This window comes from Scyliorhinus torazame, chromosome 14 (assembly GCF_047496885.1).
Source record: "Scyliorhinus torazame isolate Kashiwa2021f chromosome 14, sScyTor2.1, whole genome shotgun sequence".
Taxonomy (NCBI): domain Eukaryota; kingdom Metazoa; phylum Chordata; class Chondrichthyes; order Carcharhiniformes; family Scyliorhinidae; genus Scyliorhinus; species Scyliorhinus torazame.
This window is the reverse complement of record NC_092720.1, coordinates 95032438-95055872: the sequence shown is the minus strand read 5'-3', so window position 1 is coordinate 95055872 and position 23435 is coordinate 95032438. Positions and strand designations below refer to the sequence as shown.

At 53.6% G+C, this 23435-nt stretch overlaps 2 protein-coding genes across 4 annotated transcripts in view; both read right to left on the bottom strand.

Annotated features, from left to right (window-relative positions):
- The window catches only part of LOC140389887 (uncharacterized), a 736276-nt gene that overhangs the window by 65281 nt on the left and 647560 nt on the right, over window positions 1–23435 (bottom strand). The gene's annotated exons all lie outside the window — the stretch shown is intronic.
- LOC140389320 (large ribosomal subunit protein eL39-like) lies at window positions 21479–21746 on the bottom strand. Its single transcript, XM_072473484.1, has one exon. The coding sequence runs from the start codon at window positions 21744–21746 to the stop codon at window positions 21639–21641; it is 108 nt and encodes a 35-aa protein (XP_072329585.1). The 3' UTR covers window positions 21479–21638.

Here is a 23435-nt window from a genome sequence, read left to right as displayed (position 1 = left end):
AGGTTAGCATCGCCAAAGCAAGGAGAAGGACTGCGTGTTACCGCACTTGTGTGTTAACTGGGAATGTGTGGTGCGGGAGCGTTGAAAAGCAGCTCCCCCTTGTTAGCGGCGAACCTTTGAGGCATGGATTTGGCGAATCAGATGGCTCGAGGGCCAGTAATGGCAAGAAGCTTAATGTTCAGCACTAAGTACCGTTAAATACGGGCCGCGATTTCGCCAACGCAGCTGTCGGGAAACAGGCCGCCAATCGCGCTTGAAATGACACTTGGAACTTTATCCGTTAAATTGCACTCATAATCTTCCATTAGATGCTTATCAGAAAACCAGAATAAAAATATTGAGGATGCCGGAAATCTGGAATAACAACAGAAATGCTGCAAGTAGTCAGCGGGTCAGCTTGGATATGTGGAGAGCAAGTTAATTAGTTTTGGGTCTTGATCTTTCATCAACTTTCCAGCATCCAAAGTATTTTGCTTAGGGTTTAGTGCTTAATTCACTGCCTCTTCTCTTCCAGGAATGCCCATCTTGAAGAAGATCCATTCACCTCTCTCACAGGAGTTTGGTTTGTCTCCTTTCACTTTGCTCACCCCCATTGCATTCTGTTGCCCTTCTTACCCATTTCTGATAGAAGCATAGAATTTACAGTGCAGAAGGAGGCCATTTGGCCCATCAAGTCTGCACTGGCCCTTGGAAAGAGCACCCCACTTAAACCCACACCTCCACACTATCCCCGTAACCCAGTAACCCCTCCTAACCTTTTTTTGGACACTAAGGGCAATTTAGCATAGCCAATCCACCTAACCCGCACATCTTTGGACTGTGGGAGGAAACCGGAGCACCCGGAGGAAACCCACGCAGACATGGGGAGAAAATGCGGACTCCACACAGACAGTGACCCAAGCCGGGAATTGAACCTGGGACCCTGGAGATGTAAAGCAACAGTGCTACCTACTGTCCTACCGTGCCGCCCACTGATGAAAGGTTATGACTTGAAATGTTAGGCGTTAATCACATTTGCTCCACAAGTGTGTAAATGGAGTTTTTAAAAAATTGTTCTTGGGATGCGAGTGAGTGTCACTGGCAAGGCCAGCATTTATTACCAGTCCCTAATTGCCTCTTGAGCAAGTTGAGGTGAGTCACCTACAATTTGATAGTCCATTTCAGAGGGCAGTTAAGGGCCAACCACGTTGGTGTGGGTCTGGAGTCACAAGTAGGCCATATCAGGCAAGGACAGCAGATTCCTTTTCGTGAAGGATACTAGTGAACTAGATAGGCACAAAGTAATAGTGCATTAACTAGCTCTGTTTTGTATTAACCCAGGGACCCGCAGTTCAGTGAGCTCTCCCTGCAGGTTCTCCTACAGGCTATTCAAGCAAGGCAGAGGGCTCCTGCCCCAGAAATAGGAAAAGGAGATCTCTTTGCTTAATCAAGAAAGCCTGGACAGTGGTTGCAGAACCACGAGTGATGGTGTAAAGCCAATGTCACCTGACCAGTAATCCAGAGGCCCAGGCTAATGCTGGCGGAATTGAAACTCAATTAATAAATCTGGAATTAGTAAGCCAGTTTAATTGACCATTGTCAATTGTTGTAAAAGCTCATCTGGTTCACTCAGATTTTTTACTGAAAGAAATCTGCTGTCCTTGCCTAGTCTGGCCTATATGTAGTCAACTCCTAAAAGCACTCTAATGTGGCCGAGCAAGCCATTCAGTTGTATAAAACTGCTACAAAGTCTAAAAGTAATGAAACTGAATGGGCTACCCGGTATCGACCTATGTAGCAGAATTGACAAAGGCAAACCCAGGCCTGTCAACCCTTCAAACTCCTCCCTTGTTACATCTGGGAGTTTGAACTAAAATTGGGAGAGCTAACTCACAGACTAGTCAAGCAGCAGCCTGACACAGGAATGCTCATAGAATCATACCTTTCAGATGATAATCCAGACACCACCATCACCATCCCTGGGTGTGTCCTGACACAGGTAGTGGTAGTACAGTGGTATAGTGTAGAGAGGGAGTTATCCAGGGAATCCTCAACATCCACTCTGGCTCCTATTACACAGAAGAGGTCGCCGGAGCGAGGCGACTCTCTGCGAGCTCTCCCCAACAGATCCACTTTTTACTTAACTTATACTCGTTCTAATCTTTTAAAAATTAATTCTAAGACTAACATCATTACTAATGTGATGAATGGTTACTGTACCTTTAACACCATGTAGGTGATTCCCCTTTAAGACCGGGTTTGGAACCCTGGGGGACTCCACCTCTGGCTCCGCCCACCAGGGAGCCGTATATAAGGTGGCACCCTGTAGGCGGCACTCAGTAAGCACACGTCTCGGTAACTGGCTAGTTCTCTGCTTATTAAAGCCTTCATTTACCATTCCACACTCTCGTGTCGTTATTGAGGGTACTACAATTTAATAAGCAGAGTGCGTTAGGATGGACGCCGGTCTCAAGCCAGAAAAGCTCAACCTGGAAGCACAGACACCAGAGGCCAAAGAAAATTTTACGTACTGGCTCTGATGTTTCGAGGCCTACCTGGAATCCTCGAAAACTCCCATCCTAGGGCCTCGCAAGCTGCGCCTACGCCACGCCCGAGTGAGCCATAGAATCTCCGCCATGGATTTCCGGTTGCGCGATGCCTAGGTAGGTCGAATGTTCGGCAGTTCCCGCCAAGAACGGACTTTTGGGCCCTTTTGAGGAGCCCCCGCAGCACTTGTACGACGGTTCACAGTGTGGGAAGGTGATAGTAAGGTTCCCTTGAAGGTGATAATAAGGTATGGAGTGGACCAGGAGTGGAGCAATCAAAAAAGTGGTTTTGGAGCAGCGAAGAGAACGGGGGAGGAAAAGCAAGATGGCGGGGGCGGAGATCAAGCAGCGTGGGTGCAGTGGGCGCGGGAGCAGCAGGAGTTCCTTAAAAACTGCTTTGCAGAGCTGAGAGCACAAATGCTGGCGCCAATGAAGGCGTCAATCGAAAGGCTGGTGGAGACCCAGAAGGCCCAAGGGGTGGCGATTCGAGAGATGCGGCAGAAGGCCTCAGAGAACGAGAACGAGATTTTCGGCCTGGCGGTAAAGGTAGAGGCGCACGAGGCGCTACACAAGAAGTGGTAGGAGAAGTTTGAGGGTCCTGGAGAACAGGTCGAGGAGGAAGAATCTTCGGATTCTGGATCTCCCTGAAGGAGTGGAGGGGTCCGACGCTGGGGCATATGTAGCTACAATGTAGCTGATGGGCGTGGGAGCTTTCCTGAGGCCCCTGGAGCTGGATGGGGCTCATCGAGTCCTGGCAAGGAGGCCTAAAGCCAACAAGCCACCAAGGGCTGTAGTGGTGAGGTTCCACCGCTTTATGGACAGAGAGCCCGTCCTGAGATGGGCGAAGAAAGAACGGAGCAGCAGGTGGGAGAATACGGAGATCCGTGTCTACCAGGACTGGAGTGCGGAGGTGGCCAAGAAGAGGGCTTGTTTTAATCGGGCCAAGGCGGTTCTCCATCGGAAGGGGGTGAAGTTTGGAATGCTGCAGCCAGCGCGATTGTGGATCACGTTTCAGGACCGTCACCGCTATTTTGAGATGCCAGATGAGGCGTGGACCTTTATTCAGACTGAAAAGCTCGACTCGAACTGAGGATTTGTTGTGGGGGGGTGTTTATTGTATTTTGGGGGTGTTCTTCTTCTGGTTTTAGGTTGGGAAGAGGGGAAAGGGGAAGGGGTGAGTGGATATGATGTGGGGGCTGTGTGAGAGTGTGGGCGCCGGTATTGTAGGGGCAGGTGGAAGGGGAGGTGGAAGCCCGGGGATGGGGAGCTGGGGTGAGGTCACAGAAAAAGGAGCTGCGCCATAAGAGGCAGGGCCGGCTCGGATGGAAAGCACGGGTTTTTCCCGTGCTAAGGAAGGGAGGGGCGGGGCCTTGGGGGAAAGGTGGTGCTGGAGGAGAGCGCACATTGATCGACGGGGGGGGGGGGGGGGGGGGGGGGGGAGGGGGGGGGGATTCCCACACTGGGGGGTCGTTGGAATGGCGGGAGTGGCCAGGGCCAACAGGAGTCAGCTGACTTGCGGGTGTGTAATGGGGGGAGCAAAATGGCTGGACGGTGATCTGGCTGGGGGTGGGGGGGTGGGTGAGGGGGGGGGGGGAACGGGGTTGCTGCTGTATTGGCCAAAGGGGAGCTGGAGGTAGAAGAGGAAGTCGGGGCGGGGGTCCGCCGCCTGGGGGACTGGAGGGTGCGGGAAGGGTGGGCATGTGCCTGGCCTAAAAAAGGGGATGGCTCGTCGGCAGGGGGGGGGGGGGGGGTGCGTAGCCCCCTGATCCGACTGATAACATGGAATGTGAGAGGCCTGAATGGGCTGGTCAAGAGGCTGGTTCGCGCACTTAAAGGGACTGAAGGCAGACATGGTCATGCTCCAGGAGACCACTTGAAGGTGGCAGATCAGGTCAGGTTGAGAAAGGGATGGGTAGGGCAGGTCTTTCACTCGGGGCTGGATGCGAAGAATAGAGGGGTTGCTATACTGGTGGGGAAACGGGTGTCGTTTGAGGCGCTGAGCATTGTGGCAGATAATGGAAGTCGATACGTGATGGTGAGCGGTAGGTTGCAGGGGACGCGGGTGGTACTGGTGAACATATATGCCCCGAATTGGGATGATGCCGGATTTATGAAATGTATGTTGGGTCGGATCCCGGATCTGGAGGCAGGGAGCTTGATAATTGGGGGGGACTTCAACACGGTGCTGGACCCAGCACTGGACCGTTCCAGGTCCAGGACGGGTAAGAGGCCAGCTGCGGCCAAGGTGCTCAGGGGATTTATGGACCAGATGGGGGGAGTGGATCCGTGGAGGTTTGCCAGGCCGGTGGCCAGAGAATTTTCTTTTTTCTCCCACATCCATAAAGCTTATTCCCGGATAGATTTCTTTATAATGAGTAGGGCACTAATCCTGAAAGTGGAGGGAATGGAATATTTGGCTATAGCCATCTCGGATCACGCCGCGCATTGGTTGGAACTGGAGTTGGGGGAGGAGAGGGTCCAGCGCCCGCTGTGGCGCCTCGATGTGGGACTGTTGGCAGTTGAGGAGGTGTGCAGGCGGATCCGGGGGTGTATTCAAAGATACATGGAGGCCAACGACAATGGGGAGGTGCAGGTGGGAGTAGTCTGGGAGGCTCTGAAGGCTGTGGTTAGGGGAGAGCTCATTTCCATAAGGGCCCATAGGGAGAAGAGGGAGAGGGAGAGATTGGTGGGGGAGATATTAAGGGTGGACAGGAGCTATGCAGAGGCCCCCGAGGAGGGGCTGCTGAGGGAGCGACGAAGCCTCCAAATGGAATTTGATCTATTGACCACGGGGAAAGCAGAGGCGCAGTGGAGGAAAATGCAGGGGGCGGTATGTGAGTGTGGGGAGAAGGCGAGCCGGATGCTGGCACATCAGCTTCGTAAGAGGGAGGCAGCGAGGGAGATTGGTGGAATTAGAGATAGAGGGTGGAATACGGTGCGGAATGCAGTGAGAATAAACGAGGGGGGGGGGGGATGCGGCGATTCTTGGATCAACTGAGGTTCCCGAGGGTGGAGGAGGAGCAGGTGGCTGGTTTGGTGGTGTCGATTGGGCTGGAGGAGCTGGTTAAAGGATTGGGGAGCATGCAGGCGGGGAAGGCCCCGGCACCGGACGGGTTCCCAGTTGAATTTTACAGAAAGTATGTGGACCTGCTGGGCCCGTTGCTGGTGAGAACTTTCAATGAGGCGAGGGAGGAGGGGACCCTGCCCCCGACAATGTCCCGGGCGCTGATCTCGTTGATTTAAGCGGGATAAGGATCCATTGCAACGTGGGTCGTATAGGCCGATTTCGCTCCTCAATGTAAACGCCAAGTTGTTGGCAAAGGTGCTGATAAGAGGATTGAGGACTGTGTCCCAGAGGTGATCCATGAGGACCAGACGGGGTTTGTGAAGGGCAGGTAGTAAAACACGAATGTGCGGAGGCTCTTAAATGTGATCATGATGCCCTCGGTGGAGGGGGAAGTGGAGGTAGTGGCGGCTATGGATGCGGAGAAGGCCTTTGATCGGGTGGAGTGGGAGTATCTCTGGGAAGTGCTTGGGAGGTTTGGGTTCAGGGAAGGGTTCATAAGATGGGTCAGGCTGTTATATAGGGCCCCAGTGGCGTGTGCGGCTACGAACCGGCGGAGGTCGGAGTACTTCAGGTTGTACCGCGGGACGAGGCAGGGATGTCCCTTATCCCCCTTGTTGTTTGCACTGGCAATTGAGCCGCTGGCCTGGCACTGAGGGAGTCTAGGAACTGGAGGGGATTGGTCCGGGGGGGGCGGGGGGGGGGGGGGGGGGAGGGGGGGGTACCGGGTGTCGTTATATGCTGATGACCTGTTGTTGTATGTTGCAGACCCAGTGGAGGGGATGGCAGAGGTTTTGCGGATCCTCAGGGAGTTTGGGGACTTCTCGGGCTATAAGCTCAACGTGGGGAAGAGTGAGCTCTTTGTGGTGCATGCGGGGGACCAGGGAAGGGGGCTTGACGAGCTACCGCTGAAGAGGGCAGAGAGGAGCTTTCGATACCTGGGGATCCAGGTAGCTAGGAGCTGGGGGGCCCTGCACAAGCTCAATTTGACACGTTTGGTGGAGCAGTTGGAGGAGGACTTCAAGAGATGGGATATGCTGCCACTCTCCCTGGCGGGTAGGGTACAGTTGGTCAAGAAGACGGTCCTCCCGAGGTTCCTGTTTGTGTTCCAGTGCCTGCCCATACTAATCGCCAAGGCTGTTTTTAAACGGGGTAAGCAGGAGTATTATGGGATTCGTATGGGTGAATAAGACCCCGAGGGTGAAGAGGGTGTTCTTGGAGTGTAGCAGGGACAGGGGGGGGCTGGCGCTGCCGAGTCTGTGTGGCTATTATTGGGCAGCTAATGTGGCGATGATCCGTAAGTGGGTAGTGGAGGGAGAGGGGGCGGCGTGGAAGAGGCCAGAGGTGGCGTCTTATGTGGGTACGAGTCTGGGGGCGCTGGTGATGGCACCGTTGCCGCTTCCACCGACAAGGTACACCACGAGTCCGGTGGTGGCGGCGACTCTGAAGATCTGGGGGCAGTAGAGGCGACATAGGGGCAAGGTGGGGGCCTCGGTCTGGTCTCCGATACGAGAGAACCACAGGTTCGTTCCGGGTAGGATGGATGGGGGGTTTCTGAGCTGGCATCGGGCTGGGATTAAAAGAATTGGGGACCTATTCATCGATGGGACTTTTGCGAGCCTAGGGGCGCTAGAGGAGAAATTTGGGTTACCTCCTGGGATTGCTTTTAGGTACATGCAAGTGAAGGCGTTTGTGAGACGGCATGTGAGGGAAGTTCCGCTGCCCCCAGCATGAAGGATTCAAGACAGGGTGATTTTGGGTGTATGGGTTGGAGAAGGCAAGGTCTCGGCGATCTATCAGGAGCTGCAGGAGGCAGAGGAGGCCTCGGTGGAGGAGTTAAAGGGTAAGTGGGAGAAGGAACTGGGGGAGGAGCTGGATGAAGATCTGTGGGCTGATGCCCTGAGTAGGGTTAATTCTTCCTCCTCCTGCGCCTGGCTCAGCCTAATACAGTTCAAAGTTGTCCATAGGGCGCATGTGACAGGAACAAGGATGAGTAGGTTTTTTGGTGTGGAGGACAGGTGTGTCAGGTGCTCGGGGAGCCCAGCAAATCACGCCCACATGGTCTGGGCATGCCCGGCGCTGGAGGGGTTCTGGAGGGGCTTTGCGAGGACTATGTCCAAAGTGGTGAACACCCGGGTCAAGTCGAGCTGGGGGATAGCATTATTTGGGGTATCGGACGAGCCGGGAGTGCAGGAGCCAAAAGAGGCTGGTGTTCTGGCCTTTACGTCCCTGGTAGCCCGGCGAAGGATCCTGCTATTGTGGAGGGAAATGAAGCCCTCAAGCGTGGAAGCTTGGATTAATAATATGGCAGGGTTCATCAAGTTTGAAAGGATAAAGTTTGCCTTGCAAGGGTCTGTGCAGGGGTTCTCCAGGCGGTGGCAATCGTTCCTAGACTTTCTCGCGGAACGTTAGGTGGAGGTCAGCAGCAGCAGTGGCAATCCAGGGGGGGAGGCAGGGGGGGAGGGAGTTGGTGTGTTTGGTTTTTCTGTTTTGTTTAGGTTAGAGTGGGGTGTTTTTCCTTACTGGCGTGTTTATTTGTTAAATGGGGGTTATTGTATTTTGTTGGAAATCTCATGTATAATTTTTGCATGTTTTATGCTTTATTCTTTTTTTTTCTGGTTGGAGTTTTTTGTTGATAATTGTTGAAAATTTGAATAAATATATATTTTTAACAAAGAATCTTCATGCAGCTCGATGCATACCCCCTTCCCCGCATAGCAGAGATGGTCAATCGGATCGCTGAATACCGTGTATTCTCCACTGTCGACCTCAAATCCGCCTACCACCAGCTCCCTATCCTACTGAAAGACCGCCTCTATACTGACTTCGAAGCAGCCAGCCAGCTCTTCCTCTTCCTCAGGGTCCCCTTCGGTGTCACAAATGGGGTCTCCGTCTTCCAGAGGGCGATGGACCAAATGGTGGACCAGTACGGCCTGCGGGCTACTTACCCGGACTTGGACAATGTCACCATCTGTGGCCATGATCAGCAGGACCATGACGCGAACCTTGAAAAGTTCCTCCAGACCGCCCGGGCCCTGAACCTGACCTGCAACAAGGAAAAATGCGTTTTCCACATAACCCGACTAGCCATCCTCGGCTATGTCGTGGAAAACGGGGTCCTCGGTCCCGACCCCGACCGCATCCGTAAGGAACTTCCCCTTCCCCGTAGCCTCAAGGCACTCAAACGGTGCTTGGGGCTTTTCTCCTATTACACCCAATGGGTCCCCAGATATGTGGACAAAGCCCGCCCACTCATAAAGACCACGACATTTCCCCTGACGGCTGAGGCCCGATCAGTCTTCAGTCGCATCAAGGCCGACATCATCAAGGCCGCTATGCACGCGGTGGACGAAACTATCCCTTTCCAGGTAGAGAGCGATGCATCAGACATCGCCCTGGCTGCTACCCTCAACCAGGCAGGCCAGTAGCATTCTTCTCCCGGACCCTCACCGCCTCCGAGATTCGGCACTCCGAAAAGGAGGCACAAGCCATTGTGGAGGCGATGCGGCACTGGAGGCACAACCTAGCCGGTAGGAGGTTCACCCTCGTTACCGACCAACGGTCGGTAGCCTTCATGTTTGATAACGCACAACAGGGCAAAATTTAAAATGATAAAATCTTGAGGTGGAGGATCGAACTCTCCACCTACACGTACGATGTTAAGTACCATCCTGCGGAGCTCAATGAGCCCCCAGATGCCCTGTCCCGCGGCACGTGCGCCAACGCGCAGGAGGATCGCCTGCGGGCTATCCACAATGACCTCTGTCACCTGGGGGTTACCCGGTTTGCCCACTTTATCAAGTCCCGCAACCTACCTTACTCCACCAAGGAAGTCAAGGCCATGACCAGGCCTTGCCAGATCTGCGCGGAGTGCAAACCGCACTTCTATCGGCCAGACAAGGCTCGCTTTGTAAAGGCCTCGGGGCCCTTTGAGCGACTAAGCGTGGACTTCAAAGGTCCCCTTACGTCCACCAACCGCAATATCTACTTCCTAACCGTCATCGACGAGTTCTCCCGCTTGCCATTCGCCGTTCCCTGTCCCGTCATGACCTCGGCCACCGTGATAAAGGCACTGCACAGCATCTTCACCCTGTTTGATTTCCCCACTTATATCCACAGCGACCGGGGTACATCGTTCATGAGCGATGAACTGCGTCAGCATCTGCTCAGCAAGGGCATCGCCTCGAGCAGAGCGACCAGTTGTAACCCGCGGGGAAACAGGCAGGTGGAGAGGGAGAACGCGACAGTTTGGAAGGCTATCCTTCTGGCCCTATGGTCGAGACGTCTCCCAACCATCCGCTGGCAGGAGGTCATACCCGATGCCCTCTACTCCATTAGGTCGCTCCTCTGCAAGGCCACGAATGAGACCCCTCACAACCGCTTGTTTGTCTTCCCCAGGAAGTCCACCTCCGGGGTCTCGCTTCCACCTTGGCTGCCGACTCCGGGATCTGTTCTTCTCCGGAGGCACCCGAGGAGCCATAAAATGGACCCCCTGGTCGAGAGGGTCCGACTGCTACATGCAAACTCCGATACGCCTAGGTCGAGCACCCCGACTGCAGGCAAGACACGGTTTCCCTGCGGGAACTGGCACCCGCTGGTTCCCCCACTACTGACGCCCCCCCCTCGCGTTTTCCTTACTGGACCTGGCACCCGCTGGTTCCCCCACTGATGCCTCCCCCCGGACCCCCACTACGTCGGTAGACACCGATCGCGCCCCCCCCCTCCACACTTCCCGCCGGCGCCGGCGCCGCTACCCCCAGCCCCAGCTATTTCCCTTGCCCCCCGACCCCCTACCCCGACCCGGACGAAAGCTCCAACCACCGTGCTCCCGGATGTACCCTCACCAAAGACGTCCGTGTCTGCCGCACCACCGCACAAGCTGAGAAGGTTGACAAGGACGATCAGGCCGCCAAAAAGAATAGACATGTGATTCCACTTCACACCTGACGGACTTTGTGTTTTATTTAAACAGGGGGTGAATGTGATGAATGGTTACTGTACCCTTTACACCATGTAGGTGATGCCCCTTTAAGACCGGGTTTGGAACCCTGGGGGTCTTCGCCTCCGGCTCCACCCACCAGGGAGCCGTAAATAGGGTGGTGCTCTGTAGGCGGCACTAAGTAAGCTCACGGCTCGGTAACTGGCTAGTTCTCTGCTTATTAAAACCCGACCCCAGGAGCTCCCAGGGAGGGAACAGACCACGGGACTCAGCCCAACCTGCCTCAGGAAGCCCCTGCCCGCGACCCACGACCCCCGAAATGGCGGAGACCCTGCGCGAGGACCCGAACACACTGCAAGGTATTCACAATCCCGCCAGAATGCCAGGACCCATCTGGATCGCAAACATGCCCCCCTAGCAACTCCTCTACCTTAACCAGTGCCCGGGACCCTGCCAGACACGATCCCGGAAATGTAACCAGCGCCCTGGTCCCCGCCAGCACCCTGGACCCCGCCAGATGCAACCACCTACCTTCCACAAGGTCAGACTTCTCCCATCGGATCCCAGGATCATCCAGCCGCAGGCACCGACCGAGGAAGCGAGGGAAACGCAGTGGTCTGTGTGGTGAATGTATTACTGCTACCATTCACCATTGTATTATATTACATTGTATTGTATTATGTTGATGCCCTTGTGGGCTCTGCCTATGACTCCGCCCCCTCGGGGGAGGTATATAGATCTGCGGCAGTCAGTACAGAGCAGTTGCAGACAGGCACACATCTAGCTGATTAAAACCAATGTTCACTTCAACTCTTTGTCTCGTGTGAATTGATGGTCGCTTCAATTTAATCAGCTAAGATATCGCTATGGAAGCCACCCTCAAACCTGATCGACTGGAACTCGACCCACAGGCATCTGAAGCCAAAGGAATCTTTTCGCACTGGTTCCGCTGTTTTGAGGCCTACCTCGCCGCCTCCTCCTCGCCCGTCGTCACAGAGACACAGAAACTGAGTCTCCTCCACGCCTGGGTGAGCCACCGAATCTCCGTATTTAGCGAGGAAGCGACCATGTATGCAGACGCGGTCGCGATCCTGAAAAGACACTATGTGAGGCCAGTGAACGAAGTGTTCGCGCGGCATCTCCTCACCATTCGCCGTCAACGCCCCGGGGAATCGCTGGAGGAATACCTACGCGACCTGAGGGTACTCGCTCGAAACTGAAATTACAAGGACGTCACGGCCTCGCAGCATAAGGAACTCGCCATCCAGGACACCTTTGTGGCCGGGGTCCGGTCCAACTATGTCAGACAACGCCTGCTCGAAAAGGGCGCCCTTGACCTAGAAGAGACGGTAAAACTATCCACCTCCTTAGAAGTAGCTTTCCAGAGCCTCAATGCTTTCCCCTCCGACCACGCGATTCCCTCGTGGAAACCTGACCAGAGGGTCTCCCAGGTCTGTGTCGCACGGCTGCCCGCCCAACCGGGGGCGCTGCCCTGCGATTTCTGCGGCCAGAACCACACCTCAGGACGGGTTGCCCAGCTCGGAATGCGACCTGTAGCGACTGCGGCAAGAAAGGACACTTTGCCAAAGTCTGCCTGGCCAGATCCAAAGCTCCTAAATCGCAGGCCTGGCTCACAGACTCACAGGCCCGCAGACCCCGCAGCGTGGCTGCATGCCTGCCGGTACCGCCCTCTTCGGACGCGTCATCAGCCCTGTGCTATCTGTGGGGGCTTCCATCTTTAACCCTACCCGACACGTGCGACTCATGTTGGCCGCCATCTTCAACTCCGCCCAACACGTGCGACCGACGGGGGCCGCCATCTTGGCCGCCATCTTGAACACCGCCTGCCACGTGCGACCGACGGGGGCCGCCATCTTGGGACCACTCCGCTACCTCCGACCACGCCGGCTATCCACAGCTCGGACCTGTCACCCTCGCCCAATCACGGCCAAAGCAACCTCAGGAACTCGATGATGACTGTCTGGGTCAATGGGCACGAAACGCCCTGTCTGTTTGACTCTGGGAGCACAGAGAGCTTCATACATCCAGACACGGTAAGGCGCTGTTCTCACCAGATTTCCCCTGCATCCCAAACAATCTCCCTCGCTTCCGGATCACATTCAGTGCAGATCCGGGGGAACTGTGCCGCGAACCTTGCGATACAGGGCGCTGAGTATGCCAATTTTGAACTATATGTCCTTCCCCATCTCTGCGCTCCTCTCCTGTTAGGACTGGACTTCCAGTGCAACCTCAGGAGCCTGACCCTGAAGTTCGGCGGGCCCCTACCCCCTCTCACCGTATGTAGCCTCGCGACCCTTAAGGTCACCCCTCCCTTGCTCTTCGCGAACCTCACTGCCGACTGTAAACCCGTCGCCACCAGGAGCAGGCGGTACAGTGTCCAGGACAGGACTTTTATCAAGTCAGAGGTCCAGCGGCTCCTGAGGGAGGAGATCATCGAGGCCAGTAATTGCCCCTGGAGAGCCCAAGTGGTGGTCGTCAGGACCGGGGAAAAGAACCGGATGGTTGTAGACTACAGCCAATCCATAAATCGGTACACGCAACTCGATGCGTACCCCCTCCCCCGCATAGCGGACATGGTAAATCAGATTGCACACTACCGGGTTTTCGCCATGGTAGATATGAAGTCCGCATTCCACCAGCACCCAATCTGCCCAGAAGACCGACACTACACGGCCTTTGAGGCAGACGGCCGCCTCTTCCACTTCCTCAGGGTTCCCTTCGGCGTCACCAACGGGGTCTCGGTCTTCCAAAGAACGACGGACCGAATGGTGGACCAGTCCTGGCTGTGGGCTACATTTCCGTACATGGATAACGTCACCATCTGTGGCCATGATCAGCAGGACCACGACGCTAACCTTCAGAAGTTCCTTCAAACCTCCCAAGCCCTCAATCTCACCTACAACAAGGAGAAATGCGTTTTCCGCATAACCCGACTAGTCATCCTCGGCTATGTCATGGAAATCGGAATTCTCGGGCCCGACCCCGACCGCATGCGCTCCCTCCTGCAACTCCCCCACTGCTCCAAGGCCCTGAAAAGGTGCCTCGGGTTCTTTTCATACTATGCCCAGTGGGTCCCCAACTATGCGGACAAAGCCCGCCCACTTATCAAAGTCACCATCTTCCCCCTGATGACTGAGGCCAGCCTGGCCTTCAGCCGCATCAAGGCAGACATTACCAAGGCCGCAATGCATGCGGTGGACGAGTCCATCCCCTTCCAGGTGGAGAGCGATGCGTCAGATGTCGCCCTGGCCGCTACCCTTAATCAGGCAGGCAGACCCGTGGCCTTTTTTTCCCGTACCCTCAACGCCTCTGAGATTCAACACTCCTTGGTCGAAAAAGAAGCTCAAGCCATTGTGGAAGCTGTGCGGCTTTGGAGGCACCACCTGGCTGGTAGGAGGTTCACCCTCGTCACCGACCAACGGTCGGTAGCCTTTATGTTCAACAACACACAGCGGGGCAAGATCAAGAATGATAAAATCTTGAGGTGGCAAATTTAACTCTCCACCTATAATTGCGATATTGTGTATCGTTCGGGGAAGCTCAATGAGCCCCCAGATGCCCTGTTCCACAGCACATGTGCCAGCGCGCAAGATGACCGACACGGGGCCATCCACAATGACCTCTATCACCCGGGGGTCACCCGGCTTCTCCACTTCATCAAGGCCCGCAACCTGCCCTACTCCACCGAGGAGGTCAGGGCCATGACGAGGGACTGCCAAGTCTGTGCGGAGTGCAAGCCGCACTTCTATCGGCCAGACAAGGCCCACCTGGTGAAGGCATCCCACCCCTTTGAGCGCCTCAGCGTTGATTTCAAAGGGCCCCACCCCTCCACTGACCGCAACGTGTATTTTCTTAACGTCGTTGATGAGTTCTCCCGCTTCCCCTTTGCCATCCTATGCACCGACATGACCGCGGCTACTGTCATTAAGGCCCTCCATAGCATCTTCACTCTGTTCGGTTTCCCCAATTATGTCCACAGGGCTCCTTGTTTCATTTCATTTCATTTCTGAGCGACGAACTACGTCAGTAGCTGCTCGGTAAGGGCAATGCCTCGAGCAGAACTACCAGTTACAATCCCCGGGGAAACGGATAGATGGAGAGGGAGAACACAACGGTATGGAAGGCCGTCCTTCTGGCCCTACGGTATAGATGTCTCCCAGTTTTCAGCTGGCAGGAGGTCCTCCCCCTCGTGCTCCACTCAATTAGGTTGCTCCTCTGCACAGCCACGAACGAGACCCCTCATGACCGCCTATTTGTCTTCCCCAGGAATTCTACCTCCGGGGCCTCGTTTCCGTCCTGGCTGACAACGTCGGGGCCTGTCCTCCTCCGAAAGCACGTGAGGAGCCATAAGTCCGACCCCTGGTCGAGAGGGTCCAGCTCCTTCACGCCAACCCTCAGTATGCCTACGTGGTGCACCACGACGGCCGACAAGATACAGTCTCCATCCGGGATCTTGCACCCGACGGTTCCCCTGCGACCATCAACTATCCCTCCCCCACCCTACACCGAACACTGCCCACGCCCCTGCATGGCCTACACACCACCTCCCCCCATCGCCGACCAACAGTGATGAAGCTCCAGACGACCCGCTCCCAGAGTCAACAAGCCCAACACCCGTGCCTGCAGCGACAAGTTCAACACCCGTGCCCGCAGCGAAGCCAGAGCTTAGACGATCGCAGCAAACGATCAAGGCGCCGGACAGACTCGATCTGTGAGCCCACTTCACCCCCGCTGGACTTCAAATTTTTAATAAGGGATGAATGTGGTGAATATATTACTGCTCCCATTCACCATTGTATTGCACTACATTGTATTGTATTATGTTGATGCCCTTGTGGGCTCCGCCTATGGCTCCGCCCTCTCGGGGGAGGTATATAGATCTGCAGCCTGTAGGCAGCTCTCAGTACAGAGCAGTTGCAGGCAGGCACAGATCTAGCTGATTAAAACCACTGTTCACTTCAAGTCTTCGTCTCGTGTGAATTGATGGTCACATCAGTCTGCAGGTTAGACTGAAGCAACGGGGTTTCAAGACCCCTCTCCCCAGCATACTCCTGGCAAACGTCCAAGTGATCGTAAACAAGCTGGATGAACTTAACGCCAGACTCATCTCTCAGAGGGAAGTTAGAGACTGCTGTGTGCTCTGTTTCGCAGAGACATGGCTCACCCCGCCTCACCGGACTGTGCCATACAACCTGAAGGCTTCTCAATTCACCGGGCGGACCGCACCGTGTCATCAGGCAAATCGAAGGGTGGAGGGATTTGCCTCCTCATCAACTCCTCCTGGTGCTTGGATGTGGCGACCCTGGCGACCTACTACTCCCCCAGACCTGGAATACCTGACCGTGAAGTGCCGCCCATACCATCTTCCACGTGAGTTCACTTCAGCCATTATCACAGCGGTCTACATCCCACCCCAGGCAGAAGTGAGGAAGGCGCTAGACGAACTGTACACAGTTATAAACAGCTAAGAAACAGAACACCCGGAGGCCTTGTTCACCAGAGACTTCAACAAGGCCAACCTCAAGAGTGTACTGCCAAAATTCCACCAGCACATCTCCTGTCCCACCAGGGGCGACAACACTCTTGACCACTGCTCCTCAAAAATCTAGGGCGCCTACCGTTCCATCCCCCGACCGCACTTTGGGAAATCAGACCATAAGATGGTGCTCCTTCTCCCGGCATACAGGCAGAAACTCAAGCGAGAGAATCCAGCTAAGAAGGTCATGCATTGCTGGCCCGAGGAAACAGAAGAGCTCTTACATGACTGCTTCGAGACAGTGGACTGGTCCATTTTTAAGAACTCAGCGACTAACTTAAATGAGTATGCCACCACTGTCACAGACTTCAGCAGCAAATGTGTGGACGACTGCATGCCAAAGAAAGCAGTACGTACGTTCCCCAACCGGAAACCATGGCTCAATCGTGAGATTGACTCCCTACTGAAGGACAGATCTGAGGCGGTGAAGACCCTGACCTATACACCTCCGCAAAGCCATCCGAGATGCCAAGAGAGAATATCAAACCAAGCTAAAGTCACAGACAGACTTTCAGCAATTGTGGCAAGGACTAAACAACTTAACGGGCTACAAAGCGAAGTCAAGCAGTAGCTTCGGCAGCAGCGCACCCCTCCCCGATGAACTCAATGCATTCTATGCTTGGTTCGAGCAGGTAACCAACAATCCGCCGTTGAGTGCCCCAGCAGCCCATAACTCACCCATACCCACCATCACAGTTTCCGAAGTCAGATCGGCCTTCCTGAAAGTGAACCCGCGGAAGGCAACGGGCCCAGACAGGATCCCTGGTCGTGCACTCAGAGCCTGTGCAGACCAGCTGGCAGAGGTGTTCGCGGACGTCTTTAACCTGTCCCTACTCCACTCCGAGGTCCCCACCTGCTTCAAGAGGACCACCATCATACTGGTGCCAAAGAAGAACCAGGCAACGTGCCTCAATGACTACCATCCGGGCGCCCTGATTTCAGTCGTAATGAAGTGCTTCGAGAGGTTGATCATGAAGCGCATCACCTCCATACTCCCAGAACGCCTTGATCCACTGCAATTCGCATACCGTCGCAACCGGTCCACAGCAGACACCATTTCCCTGGCCCTACACTCATCTCTAGAGCATCTCGACAATAAGGACTCCTACATTGGACTCCTATTTATTGACTACAGCTCCGCCTTCAACACCATAATCCCAGCCAAGCTCATATCAAAGCTCCAAATCCTAGGACTTGGCGCCCCACTCTGCAACTGGATCCTCGATTTTCTGACCAACAGACTACAATCACTAAGAATGAACAACAACACCTCCTCCACAATAGTCCTCAATACCGGGGCCCCGCAAGGCTGCGTACTTAGCCCCCTACTCTACTCCCTGTACACATACACCTGCGTGGCAAAATTTGGTTCCAACTCCATCCACAAGTTTGCTGACGATACGATAGTGGGCCGGATCTTGAATAACGACGAGTCAGAATACAGGAGGGAGATAGAGAACCTAGTGGAGTGGTGCAGCGACAACAATCTCTCCCTCAATGCCAGCAAAACTAAAGAGCTGGTCATTGACTTCAGGAAGCAAAGTACTGTACACACCCCTGTCAGCATCAATGGGGCTGAGGTGGAAATGGTTAGCAATTTCAAATTCCTAGGGGTGCGCATCTCCAAACATCTATCCTGGTCCACCCACGTCAACGCTACCACCAAGAAAGCACAACAGCGCCTATACGTCCTCAGGAAATTTGGCATGTCCACATTAACCCTTACCAACTTTTACAGATGCACCATAGAAAGCATCCTATCTGGCTGCATCACAGCGTGGTACGGCAACTGCTCGGCCCAGGACCGCAAGAAACTTCAGAGAGTCATGAACACCGCCCAGTCCATCACACAAACCTGCCTCCCATCCATTGACTCCATCTATACCTCCCGCTGCCTGGGGAAAGCGGGCAGCATAATCAAAGACCCCTTTCACCCGGCTTACTCACTCTTCCAACTTCTTCCATCGGGCAGGAGGTACAGAAGTCTGAGAACACGCACGAACAGACTGAAAAACAGCTTCTTCCCTGCTGTTACCAGACTCCTAAATGACCCTCTTATGGACTGACCTCATTAACACTACACCCTGTATGCTTCATCCGATGCCAGTGCTTATGAAGTTACATTGTGTACCTTCTGTTGCCCTATAATGTGTTTTCTTTTATTCCCTTTTCTTCCCATGTACTTAATGATCTGTTGAGCTGCTCGCAGAAAAATACTTTTCACTGCACCTTGGTACACGTGACAATAAACAAATCCAATCCAATCGAATCCATGAGGTCTAATGATATCAGGTCAAACATGGGCAAGGAACCCTCCTGCTGATTACCATATACCATCCCCCCATCTGCTGATGAATCAGTTCTCCTCCATGTTGAACACCACTTGGATGAAACACTGAGGGTGGCAAACACACAAAATATACTCTGGCTGGAGGACCTCAATGTTCATCACCAAGAATAGCTCAGTAGCACCATCACTGACCGAGCAGGTGATAAGGGAACCAATCTACCTTTCGTAGATGCATCATTCCATGACAAAATCAATCGGAGTGACTACTGCACAGTCCTTGTGGAGACAAGGTTGCATCTTCACATTGAGGATACCCTCCATCATGTTGTGCGGCATTACCATCATGCCAAATGGGATAGATTCAGAACAGCTCTAGAAAGTCAAGACAGGGCACGCATGAGGCACAGTGGGCCATCAGCAGCATCAGAACTACAATCTATAACCTCATGGTCTGGCATATTCCCCACTCTACCATTACCACCAAGCCAAGGGACCAACAATGGTACAATATGGAGTGCAGAAGGAAATGTTAGGAGCAACGTCAGGCATACCTAAATATGAGGTGTCAACCTGGTAAAGCTACAACACAGGACTACTCGCAAACCAAACAGCAGAAGTAGCATGCGATAGACAGAGCTAAGCAATCACGTAACCAATGGATTAGATCTAAACTGTTAGGTCCTGCCGCATCCAGCCGTGAATGGTGGTGGACAATTAGGCAACTAACAGGGGGAGAAGACTCCACAAATATTCTCATCCTCAATGATCCCAGCACATCAGTGCAAAGCATAAGGCTGAAGCATCTGCATCCAACCTCAACCAGAAGTGCGGAGTGGATGAACCATCTTGGCCTCCTCCTGAGGTCCCCAGCATTACAGATATCAGTCTTCAGCCAACTGGATTCACTCCTTGCAATGTCAAGAAGTGGCTGAAGATAGTAGATACTGCAAAGGGGATGGGCCCTGTCATGTTCTGTAGACTGGCCGATATGAATGATGACCTACAGAACATCTAGTTTAAATAATTTATTATGAAACAACTGGGTGATAAAGATACCTAGAATAAATAAAATAACAAACTACTAACACTAACTATTATAGAGCTACTGCAAAGTATGTCTATCCCCCAAAACAACTTACTCCCAACTCCCCAGACACAGGGTCAGGTGGTGGGTTTGCACTGCCACCTGGTGGTCGGAGGTCGTATACAATATTGTGTACAGAATTGTTTTATGCATATCATCACATCCCCTGGCAACATTCTAGAAATAGAATGTAAACTTGTGCTCCAGATCTACCCACACCCTTTAGCCAAGCTGTTCCAGTATTGCTACAACTCTGGCATTTACCCAGCAATGTGAAACATTGCACAGCTTTGTCCTGTCTGTCATGATATCCACATCAGCATATCATGGTGCAATCACACACACACTGATGGACAGGCAGTTGGACCAACCAGCACACACATAACATCGCAGCCAATCACCAGTGAGAGCACACGCACTATAAAACAGGGAACACCACAGTTCCCGCTCATTCTACCAGGAGGTAGCTCAGAGCACAGAGCTCACAGCGCGCCACTCAGACATGTGCTGAGTGCCTCACTAAGATAGTGATAGGGCTGAGTCCACAGGTTAGCTGGTGAAGCACGTACCCAAGCCAGTAGTTAGTTGTTACCGTTGATTAGACAATAAAGCAGAGTTGTACCATCTACAGGCGTGTTGGATCATTTGTGCATCAGAACACCCAACACGACACTGTCCACAAGAAATATGACAAATGCAACCCAGCCAATTGCTGCCCCATCCCTCTACTCTTGATCACCATCAAAGTGATGGAAGGTGTTATTGACAGTGCTATCAAGTGGCACTTACTCAGCTACTTGGGATGGGCAATAAATGCTGGCGAGCCAGCGACGTCCACATCCCATAAATGAATGAAAGAATAATTAAATAACCTGCTCACTGATGCTCAGCTTGGATTCTTCCAGGGTCATTCAGCTCCTGATCTCATTTCAACTTTGGTCCGAACATGGGCAATAGAGCTGAACACAAGGCGTGAGATGAGAGTGACTGCCCTTGACATCAAGGCAGCATTTGACCGAGTGTGGCATCAAGGAGCCCTCTCAAAACTGGAGTCAATGGGAATCAGGGGAAAACTTCCAACTGTTTGAAGTCATACCTGGCACAAAGGAAGATGGTTGTGGTTTTTGGAGGTTAAACATCTCCGCCGCAAGACATTGCTGCAGGAGTTCTTCAGGGTAGTGTCCTTGGCCCTATCATCTTCAGCTGCTTCATCAATGACCTTCCCTCCATAATCAGGTCATGAATTGGGATGACTGGAGATGATTGAATAATGTTCAGCACCATGCACATTTCCTCAGATTCTGAAACAGTCTGTACCCCAATGCAACAAGGCCTGGACAACATTCAGCTTTGGGCTGAAAAGTAGCAAGTAAGATTTGCATCACATAAGTGCCAGGTAATGACCATCTTCAACAAGAGAGAATCTAACCATCAGCCCATGACATTTAATTGCATTACCATCACTGAATCTACACCCTGAGGTTACCATGGAGCGTAAACTGAACCGAGCTAGACATATAAATACTGTGGCAAAAAGAGAAGGTCAGACGCTGCTTCCCCAAGGCTTGTCCACCATCTACAAGGCACATTTCAGGGATGTGATGGAATGCTCTCCACTTGCCTGGAGAAGCGCATCTCCAACAACACTCAAGAAACTTGGCAACTTCAAGACAAAGCAGCCTACTTGACTGGCACATCATCCACAAAAAACATTCATCCTTCCACCGTCAACGCAGCAGCCTGTACCATCAAATAGATGCAGTAACCCATCAAGGCTATGTCGACAACACCTTCCAATCCTGCGACCTCTGTCACCTAGAAGGTCAAGCACAGCCGATGCATGGCAACAGCACCACCTGCAAGTTCTCCTCCAAGTCACACACCATCCTGATTTGGAAATATATCGCCATTTGTTCACTGTCGCTGTGTCAAAATCCTGGAACTCCCTTCCTAACAACACTGTGGGTGTACCTATACCACACGGACTGCAGCGGTTCAAGAAGACAGATCACCACCACCTTCTCTTTTTTTTTTTAAAGATCTCAATTTTATTTTCCACAATACAAAACATGAAAACAAAACTATCCTCTCCAGCCAACATTTGCTCAGATCTGCCCTTCCATATTACCCTTCTCTGCAAGAGAGGTTGGTGGTAGTGTACCAGCGATGGTGTATGCCTTTACAGGCCAAGCTTGGTCCTTCTCCAGTGTCTCCTCTTGGAGTTGTACCTGATCTTGTTGCCGGTTTTCATGCGGATCCACTGCGGAATCGGCCGGTTCTGCTTCATCGTCCAGTGCTGGATCCAACACTGTATTGAAGTCTCCTCCCATTATCAGGCCTCCTATCTCCAGGTCCGGAATGCGCCCCAACATGCGCTTCATGAATCCTGCATCATCCCAGTTCGGGGCGTATACGTTTACCAACACCACCCACGTCCCTTGCAGCCTACCGCTCACCATTACATATCGCCCTCCATTATCCGCTACAATAGTCTTGGCCTCAAATGACACCCGCTTTCCCACCAATATTGCCACCCCTCTATTCTTCGCGTCCAGTCCCGAGTGGAATACCTGTCCTACCCATCCCTTTCTTAACCTGACCTGGTCCGCCACCTTCAGATGTGTCTCTTGGAGCATGGCCACGTCCGCCTTCAGTCCCTTTAAGTGCGCGAACACTCGAGCCCTCTTCACCGGCCCATTCAGGCCCCTCACATTCCACGTTATCAGCCGGATTGGAGGGGCTCTCACCCCCCCCCTCGCCCCGCCGACTAGCCATCTCCTTTTCTGGGCCAGTCCCGTGTCCACGCCTCCCTCACCCTCCAGTCCCCCAGAGGGGGGACCCCCGTCCCAACCACCTCTTCTGTGTCCCATTCCCTTTCGGCCAGTGCAGCAGCAACCCTTTTTCCCCCCCTTCCCCCCCTCCCCTCCCCCCCGCTAGACCCCTGTCTAGCTTTTTTGCTGCCCCCATGTCACTCCCGTAAGTCAGCTGACGCCTGCTGTCCCCCGGCTTCCCCCCGCCGTCCCATTGACCTCCCCACGTGGGAGTCTCCCAATCCATATGCATTCCTTCGTTCCCCTTCCCGCCTTTCTTTCCGCGTGCGGGAAAAAACCCCGCGCTTTCCAAAGCCCGCTCCGCCGCCTCTGGCGCAGCTCCTGTCGCGGCCTTGTCTCTCTCCCCCAGCCCATGTAACATTTCCTGCGTGTGATTGACCCCCTATATACAACAACCATCACACATCAAACCCCAAAACATCCCCCCCACCTTCACAAACCCTCAGTTAGAGTCCAACTTTTCGGCTTGTACAAAGGTCCACGCCTCTTCAGGAGTTTCGAAGTAATAGTGTTGGCCCTTGTATGTGACCCACAGTCGCGCTGGCTGCAGCATTCTGAATTTAACTTCTTTCCGGTACAACGCCGCTTTGGCCCGGTTGAAACCCGCTCTCCGCTTTGCAACCTCCGTGCTCCAGACCAGGTATATTCGGATCTCTGCATTGTCCCACTTACTGCTCCGCTCCTTCTTGGCCCATCTCAGGACCCACTCTCTGTCCGTGAACCGGTGGAACCTCACCACCATCGCCCTTGGCGGCTCATTTGCCTGGGGCTTCTTCGCCAGCACCCAATGTTCCCCGTCCAACTCCAACGGCCTCGAAGGGGCCTTCGTGCCCATCATCGCCTCGAGCATCGTGCTCGCATATGCCCCAGCATCAGCCCCTTCCACTCCCTCAGGGAGACCCAGGATTCGCAGATTCTTTCTCCTCGACCTGTTCTCCAGGTCTTCTAGTCTTTCCGCCCACCTCTTGTGTAGCGCCTCGTTCTGCTCCACTCTCACCGCCAGGCCCACGAGTTCGTCCTCGTTCTGACTGACTCTTTTCTGTACCTCCTGGATCTTAGCTTTGTGGGCCTTCTGCGTGATCCCGAGTCCTTCAATTGCCGAAAGCATAGGCGCCAACATCTCTTTGCGCATCTCCTCACGCTGC